This window comes from Neofelis nebulosa, chromosome 7 (assembly GCF_028018385.1).
Source record: "Neofelis nebulosa isolate mNeoNeb1 chromosome 7, mNeoNeb1.pri, whole genome shotgun sequence".
NCBI classification, from domain to species: Eukaryota; Metazoa; Chordata; class Mammalia; order Carnivora; family Felidae; genus Neofelis; species Neofelis nebulosa.
In genome coordinates this window covers 22,925,597-22,940,036 of record NC_080788.1, presented here as the reverse complement: position 1 = coordinate 22,940,036, position 14,440 = coordinate 22,925,597, and the positions used below count along the sequence as shown (strand labels likewise).

Genomic DNA, 14,440 nt, shown 5'->3' with positions numbered 1-14,440 from the left:
ATCATGCAATAATGTAGATGGGTGGGGTGCTATGAGAAATATGGTTCTGTTTAGGAATGCTGGGCTGTGTGTGGGATTTTTCAGATAGATAAATCATTCCTAGAGCCTCCCTTGGGGAGGAGCCCTGACTCCCTGTGGTGAAGCACAGGAGGAACGCACCCACTTGGGCATCTTGCCGCCATCGGGGTCGTGGTGGTGATACTGCAGCACAATCACTGTCACGACCACAGAGAGGCCCACGATGATCATGGTGCTGGCAAAGTACTGGGCTGCAGAGACAAGAGACACAGGGTGAGACCCGGGGCCTCCATGGCACAATTATCACAGGGTGGCAGGCAGACCCAGATGGCGGTGACTGATTGCCTGGGGCTGGATGGTGAAGCCAAGAGCAGGGCAGGGCCACCTCTAGGCCCGCAGACTCCTGTCCACATTCCTGGCAGGCAGAGGCCAGCCCAGAGCACAGAGACCTGGTTTCCTATCCACGAAAGCAGCCTGGCCTACCTAACTACACTGTTTTGAACTCCGTCCATTGCCTCCTTCATTGAGGGTTAACAGCGACTCACCAGATGCTGAAATGATCGTTCCCAGGATAAAGGATGTGGACTGTCATGGAACTGAAAACACTTGGGTGGTGAGGGTGTGGTCACCACAGGGATGACTACAGGCTGTGAACGTGCTGGGGGTGGGGATGGAACAAGGGCAAACCTGGGCATCACCGGCTATCTTATGAGGCCTGGATAGCTAGTATTAGTGGAGAAAACGAGGCTGGGGCACCCGGTAGCTCAGTTGGTTAAGCGTCTGACTCTTGATTTCGGCTCATTTAATGATTCGTGAGTTCAAGACCCACATCAGGCTCTGCACTGACAGTGGGGAGCCTGCCTGGGATTCTGTCTCTCCCTCTGTCTCTGCCCCTCCCCTGCTCATTCTCTCTCTCTCTCAAAATAAATAAATAAACATTTAAAAACAAAAAAGTTAAGAAAATGAGTCTGGCCCCATCTAATGAGAGATAGGAGGAGGTGCCAGTTGTGTGAGGAAGATGTGGAAGGCAGTGACTTTCCAGGAGAACATTAGCTTCAGCTCTAATGGGCAACAATGGGTTTCTCCATCTTGGCCCCAAGGAGAAGCAGCATGCAGCATCCAAAACAGCTGTCCCCCAACCCCCTGCCCCCATCCAGTGGCTGCCATCTGTGAGTTTACACAGGCTACTCAGCCTGTTTGGGCTTTAGGTTATTCACCAGTATAACAGGGATAGCAAGCAGTGCATTCTTTGCAGGGTTGGTACAAGAATTAGCAATTATATGAGCCCAGGATCTAGGAAAAAGTCTGACACAAGGAAGACATTCCTTGATCAGCAACTCTGATTATTAGAACTTTGGTGTGGCTTTCAGCTCAAGGGGGGTGAGGTTTAAGCAGAAGACATTCTGGTGCGGAGGCTAAGTGTGTGACTACACACCTGGTTAAAAACACTTCCTTCTCTCCAGGCAGGAAGGAACTAACTACCCCACTGTGGAGACCAAGAGGTACCTTGGTGAGGAGTTGCCAGAGATGGACATTTGAGGTTTAAAGTTAGCATCAGGGATTTCTAAGAAAGGGAAGGGTAGTAAACAAAACTCTTACTGGTATGGGCTGAACTGTGGCCTCCTTAAATTTATATGCGGAAGCTCTAACCCGTGGTACTTCAGATTGTGACTGTATTTGAAGACCATCCTTTTAAAGAGGTGATTAAGTTAAAATGGGGTCCTTAGAGTGGGATCTGATTCATTATGACTGGTGTCCTTATAAGAACGGGAAATTTGGACATACAAAGGGGTACCAAGGATGCACCCAGCAAGACCAATGTGAGGACACAGCAAGAAGGGGGTCATCTGCAAGTAAAGCAGAGAGGCTTCAGAAGATCTCAAACCTTCTGGCATCTTGATCTTGAATTTCCAAACCCCCAGAACTGTAAGCAAATATATTTATGTTGTGTAGGCCACGCAGTCTATTAAATTTTATTGTGGTCTCCCTAGAAGACTAATACAATGACTTGTGGAGGTGTCCATGGTCAAAGGATCCCACAGCTGAAGTCTCAACAACAGAGGTCAGAGGCCAACAGCATCACATCTTTCTAGAAATAGGCTATGCATCAACCATGCTTTTTCCCCATTGGTTCATCAGTCAAGGCAGTTTCTGCCAACTGCCCCACAGGGAGTGCTTTCTGCTGAAAGTCTCTATTGAAAGTATTGTGTTGGAAGGTAGAAATAATGGGGTCAGACCCTCAAGTTGAAACATGGTTCCTTGCTCTCTGGATGGTACTGAGAGAACTAGGAACACCCACAAAGGCTTTTCATACCAACAATTACTCTCTCTGGCCAAACTATTACACATTAAGGGAACTCCACAAAGATGAGCCTTGGCTTCTTAGTTTGTGAAGCCTGGGAGTATCCATATAAGCTCCCCTACTCCTGTCCTCCCTAATTAACCACATATGGCAGCCCTCAGGTGGCATGGGTCAACAGGAATAATCATAGACTCCTTTCCTGTTTCTGATCTCCATCACCAAACTAGAGTAGGGATTCTTATATTAAACCTAATATCCACTGTCAGAACGTTTGCTTCCCATTCTCAAAACTGGCTGGAGGTCTGATTACCTAACCAGGAATGGAACCCTGGCTATTGGTGAGAGTACCAATCCTAACCACTAGACAACTGAGCACCCCTTTGCATGTTCCTGCTTATTCCAATCCAGAAAGGGGTACAGCAACAAGTGATGCTGTCTTCTATTTCTGCTATCCTGCCCTGGGCAGAAAGTCATGCCTTACATCTGTCTTGGCCAAAATATATTTGTCCTGTTTACATTTCCTCACAAGCTTTAACTTTATACAGAGACATTGAGGTATCTCAGGAAACAACGGCTAAGAGTTAAAATGTGAGATCCTTACATTTTGACAAAGAATTTGTGGAAAAACAATGACTCAAGGTATAGTTATAGTCACTATAGGTATATAGTCACTATAGGTATAGTCACTCCTTATGGCAAAGAGAGGATTGGGGGCTCTTCAGGGCACGGAGGACAGATTTATGCTCTGTTTCCATGCTAGGAAATCCTGGGTACTCTCTAAGTCTGTGTCTTCAAGAGAGGCCCAACACTTGCTTACCTATCAAGGGCACTGAGTCAGATGTCGCAGGCATGATCTCAGCCACCAGCAACATGAAGACAGTAAGAGAGAGTAAAACTGTTATCCCTGAAACATAAACACAAAGGTGCCTGAGATAGAACAGATTATAGGGACTCAATTCCACTTAACTGTGCCTAACCTGACATTCAAATAACTACAGAGGTATGGGGGAGGGGTCAGTGACATCCTGAAACCAGATGCAGAATTCTCTGTACATATAGGCATGGCTATTTTTTCTGGGGACTTCTCATCATTTACCAGAGTCCTAGATAGAGATAAGTTTAGGAGCCAGAATTTTAGAACAACAATACAAAATGAATTACGGAACTCAACACAAGTATGTCTCATTTTCTTTATTACACTAGGATCTAGAGGTAGTTTCATATAGCATGACAAAACAAAACAAAAACAAAAAAAAAAAAAAACATGCTATCCAAAGACCTGGCTTTTGGTCTTGACTTTGCTATTTACTTCGATAAGTCACTTAACGTGTCTGAGCCTTGCACTTAAGATAGGGGTTTGAGGATGATTTCTACATGTACTAAATATGATCTTGGTAACTCTTTAAGATGTTGAGAAATTCATCTCACCATTCCAAATCTTAGTTTTCTTATCTTTGTATTGGATCTTAAGGAATCACCCTGTGGACAGCAATATACAGATGCAAACTGGTACTAGACTAAACTGTTCCCTGTCCATAACAAATGCTGGTCAATTGCTACCAAGGAACAGGATTGGGTGGCAGGAGAGGAGAAAGCAAGGCCCCTCAGGACAGAACTCAGTAGTCTCTCCCTGGGCATTTTTATATTCTATGCAGGATCACAGGATCCTTCAGATTCTCAGGAGGGCATGGACAGCCAGCATGGAGCCTAGATCAGGAGCCTGTGGTGTCGGGAAGATGCCCTGGGCTAGCAGGTCAGTGTGTGATGCACCAAGAAGGCTCTGCAACATCTCTGCACTCAGAGCCATGACAAGTCCCGCACTGTCCACAGTGATCCCTACAGTACTGACCTGGAGGCAAGGCCTCCTGTCCTGTTGCAGACTCCCACCCAAGATCAGGACACTTACCCAGAGATATTTTCTCCCCAGAATCTGCAGGGAGCAAGAAGACGAGGAGGGCCAGCGCAGAGATGAGCACACAGGGGATGAGCAGGTTGAGGCCATAGTAGAGGGTCCTGCGGCGAATGGTCACTGTGAAGGTGACGTCTGGGTACGGCTCTTTGCAGCACTCATAGAACTTCTCACTCCGCTTGCCTGGGATTCCTCCATTAGCAGGGGGTGGGAAGGAACCATTGTCTGAATAAAATTACCCTGCTTGTTTATTTTAATGAGCATATCACACAAATAACCATGGGGTTTGTTGAGTGCTAAAAACCTGGATAATCAGTGTTTGAATAAACTATTTGTTTATTCAAAGAGGCCCAGAAAACTCCCTAGTCTTTTCTATGTACGAACACAGCCAGAAGACAGCCATCTATGAATCAGGAAGCAGGCCCTCAGCAGACACCAGATCTTCCAGTGCCTTGATCTTGAACTTCTAGCCTTCAGTACTGTGAGAAATAAATTTCTATTGTTTATAAGCCACCCAGTCTATGGTATTCCATTATAGCAGCCTGAAGGGACTAAGACACCAGGATTATAAATAATACATTATAAGCTTTACACCATTATAAATGTAATTATTGTTTTCCTATTTAAAATCATCAAATATAGTTTCCCACGAATTGCAATTTACTGTCCAGCCTGATTTTAGGAATGGAGCAGATTCTAATATAAAGATGCCTATACTAGTACTGACTTGTTTAACTACACACTTTTCATGGAAAGCATTGAATTTTCTAATTTTTTTTTTTTTTTGGTTGTTGTTCTCATTGTATAGCTCTCAGTAAATTACAGAGATTGCTGCAGGGTTCAATAAATGTTCACACTGAAAAGCAGAGTGGAAAATCCCAAACTTTTAAAGTCAGCACAGGAATAAAGTGGCTTTCTACAAGGCCACTGGTCTCATGTCTTTGCTAGACTTACCCACAAGGTCCCATTCTCCATTTGGGATATAGCCGCTGATATCTGCCTCTTGCATCTGTAGATCCAAGGACCACCCTCCATAGGACCAGGACCCAAACTTGAGTTTGCACTGCTGCACATCAAAGGGGAACCAGCGCACATCAATGTAACAGGAGCTCTTGAATATGCCTACGTGGACAATGAAAACGGCCAGAAAAACTGAAATGGAAGGTGACTAAAATGGAAGGTGACTGCTTTAAATACACAGCATCTCACACTGTTGGTGGGAATGTAAACTGGTGCAGTCATTAAGAAAACTGTATGGAGATTCCTAAAAAAATTAAAAATAGAACTACTATATGATCCAGTGACCCCACTTTTGGGTATATATCTGAAGGAAACAAAATCATTACTTGGAAGAGATATCTTCACTCCCATGTTCATCATGTTCATTACAGCATCATTTGCAATAGCCAAGACACAGAATCAACCTAAGTATTCATTGATGGACAAATAAATAAAAGCAAAGATTATCAAATCTCTCTCTCTCTCTCTCTCACGCACACACACACATACACACACACACAATGGATAATACTATTCAGCCTTAAAATAAGATGGAAATCCTGTCATTTGCAATAACATGGGTGAAGATGGAGAGCACTGTGCCAAGTGAAATAAACCAAAGACAAATACTATGTGATCTCATATGTAGATTTTGAAAAAAAAAAAAAAAAAAAGGAAACAACTGAACTCACAGAAGTGTTGAAATGCCAGGAGCTGGGGGTGGTGGGGAAACGGAGAGGGGTTGGTCAAAGGGGACAATCTTTCAGTTACAAGATGAGTAAGTTCTAAGGCTCAAATGTACTACATGCTGACTCTAGTTAAAAATATCATATACTTGAAATTTGCTAAGAGAGTGGATCTTAAACATTCTCATGGAAAGCAAAACCAAACTCAGCCATGTGAGGGGATAGATATGTTAACTTGATTGTGGAAATCATTTTACAATGTATATGTACATTGTCATCATGTTGTACACCTCATTACATTTTCATTTGCCAACTGTACTTCAATGAAGCTGGAAAAAAATAAAATATAATTAATATATTTTAAAATACAAAAAAATACAGGGGCGCCTGGGTGGCTCAGTCAGTTAAGTGTCTGACTTCAACTCAGGTCATGAACTTGTGGTTCATGAGTTCAAACCCTTGCATTGAGCTCTGTGCTGACAGTTCAGAGTCTGGAGCTTGTTTCGGATTCTGTGTCTCCCTCTCTCTCTGCCCCTCCCGCGCAATGCTCTCTCTCTCCTTCAAAAATAAATATATTAATGTTTAAAAATTTTTAAATATAAAAAATATATTTTTAAATTTAAAATATAAATAATTCAAATAAATAAATACATACATACAGAACAATCCCTTGATTTCGATCCTCAATATGCTGTTCATAATATGCAGTGCCTATTCTTCATGGCCTAGGAAAGGGCTGACGAGTTATACAATACATTACTTATGATTTCAGCACGTCTTTTTAAGGAGGGCCTCATGCACACATTGTTCTGACCCACCTGTGTTCCCTTCGAGAGGAGGTGACATAGGCTTCTGGGCATCTAGACTAGGGGTGAGTAGAGAAGCATTCAGCCCCTGCTCCTCCAAATTACAGCTAGATCTGTCCAGAATAAGCTTGGAAATTTTTGGGAGATGTCTAGAAAGAAAGCTTGGGTGAAGCTTTCTTGTTTTTTTTAAAATTCAAAGACAACACCTTTATGCTCCATCGAAGACTGTTCTGAGGGATTTCTGTGCAAAGAATTAGAAGTTCTGTAAAATTTCCATGCCTGTGTATCTTCAATCTCTAAATAATAAGAAAGAAGAATAGAAAAAAATCCCAGAGAAATTGATAGAAATGACAAAGGGTTTAGAAGCAGAATATGAAAGAGACGTATGTGTGTGTCTGTGTCTGTGTGTGTTTGTGTGTCTCTGTTTGGTGGGGGGGGGGCGCAGCGTGGGCATTTTCCTTATGTTAAAAATTGAGAAAATACTTGGTTATCTAGAAATGTATGTAGGGAATAATTTTAACTAGTTTAAATTCTAGATTAAGAACAGAACAAAGACTGGTAAGTTTAAATTGAAGGCATAGCGCTTGGGCACAAGTGACAGTTTCCATTGAAAAGAGTGATTCCAGGGGCACCTGGGTGGCTCAGTTGGTTGGGCATTTGACTTCGGCTCAGGTCATGATCTCACTGTTTGTGAGTTCGAGCCCCACGTCGGGCTCTGGGCTGACAGCTCAGAGCCTGGAGCCTGGTTCAGATTCTGTGTCTCCTTCTCTCTCTGCCCCTTAACCTACTTGTGCTCTGTCTCTCTCTATCAAAAATAAATAAATGTAAAAAAAAAAATTAAAAAAAAAAAGAAAAAGAGTAAGTCCAAGCTAAGACAAGTTGGGAGTGAATTTCTTCCAGGTCAGAGAGGAGACCAGATAAACCCTTCTAGCAATTTATGCCCATGTACTCCTCCCTGCCTAGAGAAAGGCCAGAAGGCAAGAGAAGGCACAAAGAGCTAACTAAGGGTGCCTCTATTCCTGCGGACAGAGTCAGCTCTGTACATTTCTGCTACTAAATTTAAAAAAGAATGAATGGAGGAAGGGATGTAACAGCTTTGCAAACACAACCCTCACCCCACAACCAAGTTAGGAGAGGGTAATAACTTCCTATCCCCTCAAGTCCCTTTATTTATTTTTTTTTAATTTTTTTTAACATTTATTTATTTTTGAGATAGGGAGAGACAGAGCATGAACGGGGGAGGGTCAGAGAGAGAGGGAGACACAGAATCTGAAACAGGCTCCAGGCTCTGAGCAGTCAGCACAGAGCCCGACGTGGGGCTCGAACTCCCGGACCGCGAGATCGTGACCTGAGCCGAAGTCGGATGCTTAACCAACTGAGCCACCCAGGCGCCCCCCTCAAGTCCCTTTAAATATGATGTTCAGTGTTACACCCAATGTTCATGGGCATCTGGAAGTCAATACAGACACTGCCCTCCCATTAATGGGCTAGATCCCTTCAAACCTACATTGCCTGTAGAAAATGTAACTCTATAACTGAATTATTCCATTTCTATGAAATGGCCAGAGAAAGAGAATCTCTAGTGACAGAAAGCAGATCAATGGTGGCCTGAGGCTGGCAGTGAGTATGGGGATTAACTGCAGACCAGCACAAAGCATCTTTTCAGGGTGATAAAAAATGTTCTAGGAGCGCCTGGGTGGGTTAGTCAGTTAAGCGTCTGACTCTTGGTTGCAGCTCAGGTCATGATCTCATGGTTTGTAAGATGGACCCTCATATTGGCTCTACACGCTGATAGCTCGGGGTCTGTGTGGGAGTGTCTCTCTCCCTCTCTCTCTGCCCCTCCCTTGCTTGCACTTTCACTCTCAAAATAAATAACCTTAAAAAAAAATGTCCTAACACTAGATTGTGGTAATAGCTGTACAACTCTGTGAATTCACTAAAAATCATTGAATCATGCAGTTAAAAGCAGTGAATTGTATGATATGTAAATTATACTTCAATAAAGCTGTTATAAAAATATGAAATAGAAAAGAAGGTAATTTCATAACCAAGTCTCTATTTCAAATCTTGTACCCAAAACATTTTTTTTTTTTTTTGCCTGTGCTTCGTTACATGAACAGAACATCATCCCAGATCTATTCTACATGACCCCCAGGGCACAGTCTTGCTGCCCCAGGCCAGAAAGCTCCAAACTTCTCCTGCCAATGTATGGAAGACTCCCACACTCACAGCACAACATGCCTGTCCTTACCAGGCTCCTGGGGCCATGGAGGCTGGGACACAGGAGTGAAGCCTCAGAGGGGGCTATTGCACACAGGCAGCTTAGGGCTCAGGAGTACTGCTTCTTGTAGCTGAAAATAGCTTCAGCCTTCAAAACAATCTGCAACACCATATTCTTGTATACTGATGACTACTGGAGATCGTTTTTTAAAATAGCCCTCATAATAAAAGCTGCAACTCACAGCCTGGTGAAAAAGAATGTCTGTGCATGTGATGGAAGGCTCATCCCATAGCTTCAGTCTCCAAGGGGCCTACTGTTAGGTGGAAAGCCTGCTTGGGCTGGGGGAGGGGTGAAGGAACTGGGGAAAGTAAAATGGAAGCACGTGCTTTAAGACAGAAAACCTGAAAATCTATAGCTCTTCAGTCTGTACAAACATTATTGAGAGTTACCTGCCTTTGATGGATTTAATCACTTACACATTCATTTATGGACAGGTACCTGGTTGATTAGTGGTGATTCTAAGGTGTATAAACATGGAATTTGCCCATGGGATGCTTATCCTCCACTAAGGAGGAAGAGCATTTAAGCAACAACTCAGGAGGCAAGGCCAGCTTTGCTGTGCTGTGAAATGAATAAGAAGGTATACGTGTGGTGTACAGTGTGTGTATGTGGGGGGGTGTGTTGTTGGTGTGTGAATGTGTGTGGGTATGTGTGAGGGAGGTATGTGTGTGGGGTGTATATGTGGGCTTTGTGGTATGTGTATGGTGTATAATGTATGTGTGTGTGTGTGGTGTGTGTTGTGTTGGGGGTGGTAGGTATGTGGGTATAGTGTGGCATGTGTGTATGTGGGGGGTGGTGTGGTGTGTGTAGGTGTGTGTGTGGTGTAGGTGTGTGTGTGTATGTGGGGGGTGGTGTGGTGCGTGTATGTGTATGGGGGAGGTATATATGTGCGGTGTTTTGTGTGCCTGATGTTCTATAAATTTAATCCACAGTGAATGCAAGTCCCCCTTGTCAGGTCATTTCCCGTTCTCCTTAAAACCTGCAAGCTGGGCAACCCTGGACATTTTCTGGTAGGTGGTGTGTAATGTGTATTCATGTATGTGTTGTGCAGGGGGTGGTAGGTGTGTGGGTAGGGTGTGGTGTGGTGTGTGTGTGTGTGTGTGTGTGTGTGTGTGTGTGTGTGTGTTGGTGGTGAGGTGGGAGGTGGTTGCAGATTGCCTGGGAGCAGGAAGTTAAATGGTTGCAGTGGGGGAAATAATCCTGGAAAGAACATGTAAAAAATCATCTCAAAGATTTCTAAAACTCTCTTAATACCTACATGCCTCAAAGCATTAAAACCCAGGTTCCTCATGCTCTATATTATTCAGTGAACAGCCCAGGGCCCAGTGAATTGACAGAAATGATGGGCTTTTGGGAAAAAAATCAATCCCAGGAAGCAGTTAACCATCAACTGGTTGGGAAGGAGAAGAGAAGCTCAGTTAGGAATAAGTCATTGATGAGCCCCGCTTTGAAATCACTTGCTCTTATACCAAACACCCAAGTCCTCTGTAACACACACACTCAAGAAGCCAGCAAGTCCACTATCTTGCCCCAACACCTGAAGAGCAGCACCTGCCAAGATACGCAGTCTGGTGGGAGGGGAAATGGCGAGCTGAAATGGGTGGAGAGAATGGCCAGGGTTGCCCAGCTTGCAGGTTTTAAGGAGAACTGAAAATGACCTGACAAGGGGGACTTGCATTCACTGTGGATTCAATTTAAAGAACATGAGGCACACAATAAGAACATACGACACATGCCACCAAAGACAGTTTGAGCCATGACCCCAAGACAAAAAAAAAGGGAAAGATGGCATCATCAAGTTCAGGAAATACATGCAAGCACACAGGGAAGAAAACAGGAAGGGGTGGGTGTGAATGAGGCAAAGGAGGCCCACCACTAGTGTGAGCAACCATTGGGGGATTAGCACCCCAAACATGCCGAAATTGTCTAACTACAGGAGGACAAAGGAAGTGGATCTTACCTGGAGGGAGATACTGGCAATGCCCAGAAGAATTAACTAACACGTTGGTGTGGAATGTGGCATCAAATCGCTCATCAGCACTAGAAACACAAAAAGGATTTCATGAGTCAGCACTGCCAGGCAGTGGGTTTCCCGTGCCCTTAGGTCTGTCGTGACTGTGCTGGAATAGCTCTGGCAGGTGCTACTCTTCGCGCTTGGGTCATGCCACCATTCACAGCCTGCCTGGGAGATCTCAGAGCAGAGGTTGGTAGAGGTCAATGTCCACCACCACCCCCTCATTTCATATGAACTGTGATTTTCATATGCATATAAAACAAAGTTCTTAGCAAAAGTCAATCCTGAAGACAATTTCATGGGACAGGAGCAGATGAGAAATTTCTATCTATCTGTAGGGTAGAAGCTCTCTGCCATTGACAGCCCCATGCAGGCATGGATTTTGATCCACTGTCCTCAAAGCTCCAGTTCCAGTCTCCTGAATGTGCCCAATGCTTGGTTGATGCTTATCCAATACATCTTGAATGACTGAAGCTGCAAGTGCAGGAGGTTGCCAGGCACAGGCAGAGCCCAGAGGCATACTGGGCACCATGAATAGCAATGACGGGAATGTGGGCAGGTGAAGAGAGAAGATTAGGTATAAGTTTTAGATAGATCCTCCCCAGCCCCCTCCCTGCCCATGTTCAGAAACTCCTGCAGCCAGCAGTTAACAAATTCTATAAAGGGGATGGGAAGAAGACACAAAACAGGAAGAAAGAACAACAATTAAAGCCAACAGCACTTATTATCCATGACTTTTATTTTCTGTATTATGATGCTTTGCTGACCCTGGATGAAGTGTGCCCCCCTTCCACTCCCAGGTTAGCCAGTTCCCAGAGATAGCAGACAACTTGTTCACCAGTGTATCTCTCAAATGCAAACCATCAATTCCAGAGCCCACACCCCAGCCACCTCCTTTATCAGGGTTTCATATTCTAGGCCTCTATCCCTCTGCCCTAATAACCAGAGGGCCAGGTACCAGACAGCTAGGGACAGCCCCTATCACCCAGAGCCTGCTGAAATTATTCACACTGGCCAATCTTAACTCTGCTCATCCTGCCTCACCAGTTCCATTCCACAGAAACCACAACAAAGGCTCTTGCCCATGTTCCCCCTTCACTCCCTCTGCCTCCTGACCCACCCCGGTGTTTTCTTGTGTGGGTCTGCATGGTGTGCTATGCCTCCTGTTTCTAGGGAACTGTGAGTAAAAACTGCTTCCTCCATGACAGCTACTTCTGTGTCTGCATCTCTTAGCATACCTCATTAAAACAAATCCTGGCTATCCTTAAATAAAAAGAAACAGAATTCCCTCAAGAAAATACAGGCAGCCGGGTCAAAACGCTAGCACCAAGGAGTTAAATTCCTCTCCTTTTAGCAACTGGGGACCTGTAGTAAGGCTGCATACTTCTGCAGAGGCTGGGGCAGCCTTTTCTAATCCTGAGGTCCTCTGAAAGGGAAACTCAGAGTCACAAGATATTTGAGGACAGCACTCAGCATGAGAGACACAATTAAAGACACAGAAAAGATCCAAGAAGAAGAAGTGAACGAAAGGAACAAAAAAAATTTGCTCCTTAAAAAATATCCTCACAGAAATTCAAGAGGATATTGCATTTAGTAAAACACAGCAATATGAAAATTAAATTTTGGTTTATGAAATAAATGTTTATAGACAGGTAGGAGGTCTGGCTGATAAGAATTACAAAGATGAAATGTGAGACATTGATGAAGAGGGCCTTCAGAGTACAAGGCCAGGGGAACTCAACAGCTGCTGGAGAAACAACAGGGGCAATGGGTGGGAGGGAAGGGCCAAAGAAATCACACAGAGAAATTCTAGGGCTGAAAGAAACCAGTCAAGCATGAAGGCAAAGAGAGGCACCTTCAAAAACATTAAAGGCCTTACAGAGCTTGTGTCCCACGTGCTAGATTTGAGGATGAGCTCTAGGAAAATGAGGGTGAATACTGAAAAAGAAGAAATAAACTTTTGAACTAAAACTAAGTATCAGGGCAGGTGGGTGGTTCAAAGGGTTAAGTGTCCGATTCTGGATTTCAGCTCAGGTCCTGATATCATGGCTCAAGATTTAGCACCTGCATGGGGCTCTGCGCCGACAGAGGGGAGCCTGCTTGGGATTCTCTCACCCTCTTTCTGCCCCTCCCCTGCTCGTGTATACGCGCTCTCTCTCTCTCAAAATAAATAAATAAACATTTAAATAAATAAATAAATTGGGGTGCCTGGGTGGCTCAGTTGGTTGAGTGTCTGACTTCAGCTCAGGTCATGATCTCACGGTTTGTGAGTTCGAACCCCACATCAGTCTCTGTGCTGACAGCTCAGATCCTGGACCCTGCTTCAGTTTCGGTGTCTCCCCCTCTCTCTGCCCCTTCCCTCTCTCAAAAATAAACATTAATTTTTTTTAAATAAAAAATTATAAATAAATAAATAAATAAATAAATAAATAAATAAATAAATAAAACTAGGGATCAAGAAAATGGATTTCCATGATGAACTGTGCAGTGGACCTAGAAAAGGCACAGAGGGGGTGTGTTTACACATTACAGCAAGATATGAGGTGTCTCTGAAGAGACTGAAGTAGATTCAGAGCAATGGAGAGAAGAAATAAGCTGGAAAACACCACAGATTCTATTAAAGACACATTAAAAAAAAATCACTGTAATAAGAAAAAGAAATGTCAACCACAAACTGCGGAAAACACTGTACAAAAAAAGTCAGGGTTTGCTTATGAAACAAAAATGTGATGATGTGCAGAGGAAGAAGGAAGAGAGAGAGACTAAGCCACCACAAAAGGATAATCCTTTGAGATGAAGGACACACCCACCTCCTTAACTCTGAGCACACACAGGGAGAAGGAGGAGGGGGCAGGCTCAAGGTGCAAATATTCGTTGCTTGACTGTGGTCTGTACCCGACTGTCTCAATGAATCACATGATAAACAGGGACTAGGCACAAAATAGCTGAAAACGTGGACCTTCACAAAATCACTTTATATCAATTCATGATTTTCGAACTGAGTTCTCAGGAACCGTGAGATTCTGTGGATGTGCTTTGGAGTTTCTGTAAATGTTTATTCCAACATCTCATTTCCTTGTATTTAAAAATGCTAATAAAAGTCCAAACCCACTCAAATTTTTACAAAATTTTAACTCTTCAGAATAGACTACCTACCAGTGGATTAATGCATGTGGCCCATTTAACTCCTTTTTTGGTGGAAGTTTAAGCTAAAACTTCTCTTGGCATGTTATGCTGTATTTATAAACCTCTTGTGAATGAGTTACCCAGTAAGACTTCAGTTTTGCACTGCTCTTTTTAAAACTTCACATTTGAGCCTACAATTCCAACTCAGAACCAGCACATTTCCACCTCTGTAGCTACAACTGAGAGCACTGTGCGATTCATGACAGAGGATACATAGTTTTGCTTATTTTAAGCTTGGG

At 43.7% G+C, this 14,440-nt stretch overlaps 1 protein-coding gene across 1 annotated transcript in view; it reads right to left on the bottom strand.

Annotated features, from left to right (window-relative positions):
- Positions 1 to 14,440, bottom strand: part of CHRNA7 (cholinergic receptor nicotinic alpha 7 subunit) — a 112,674-nt gene that overhangs the window by 5,125 nt on the left and 93,109 nt on the right. The window contains exons 5-9 of the mRNA XM_058736848.1: positions 10,962 to 11,041; positions 5,184 to 5,351; positions 4,227 to 4,421; positions 3,138 to 3,224; positions 160 to 269 (exon numbers count right to left, since the gene is read on the bottom strand). Coding sequence (XP_058592831.1) covers positions 160 to 269; positions 3,138 to 3,224; positions 4,227 to 4,421; positions 5,184 to 5,351; positions 10,962 to 11,041 — 640 coding nt within the window. The remainder of the gene's footprint in view (positions 1 to 159; positions 270 to 3,137; positions 3,225 to 4,226; positions 4,422 to 5,183; positions 5,352 to 10,961; positions 11,042 to 14,440) is intronic.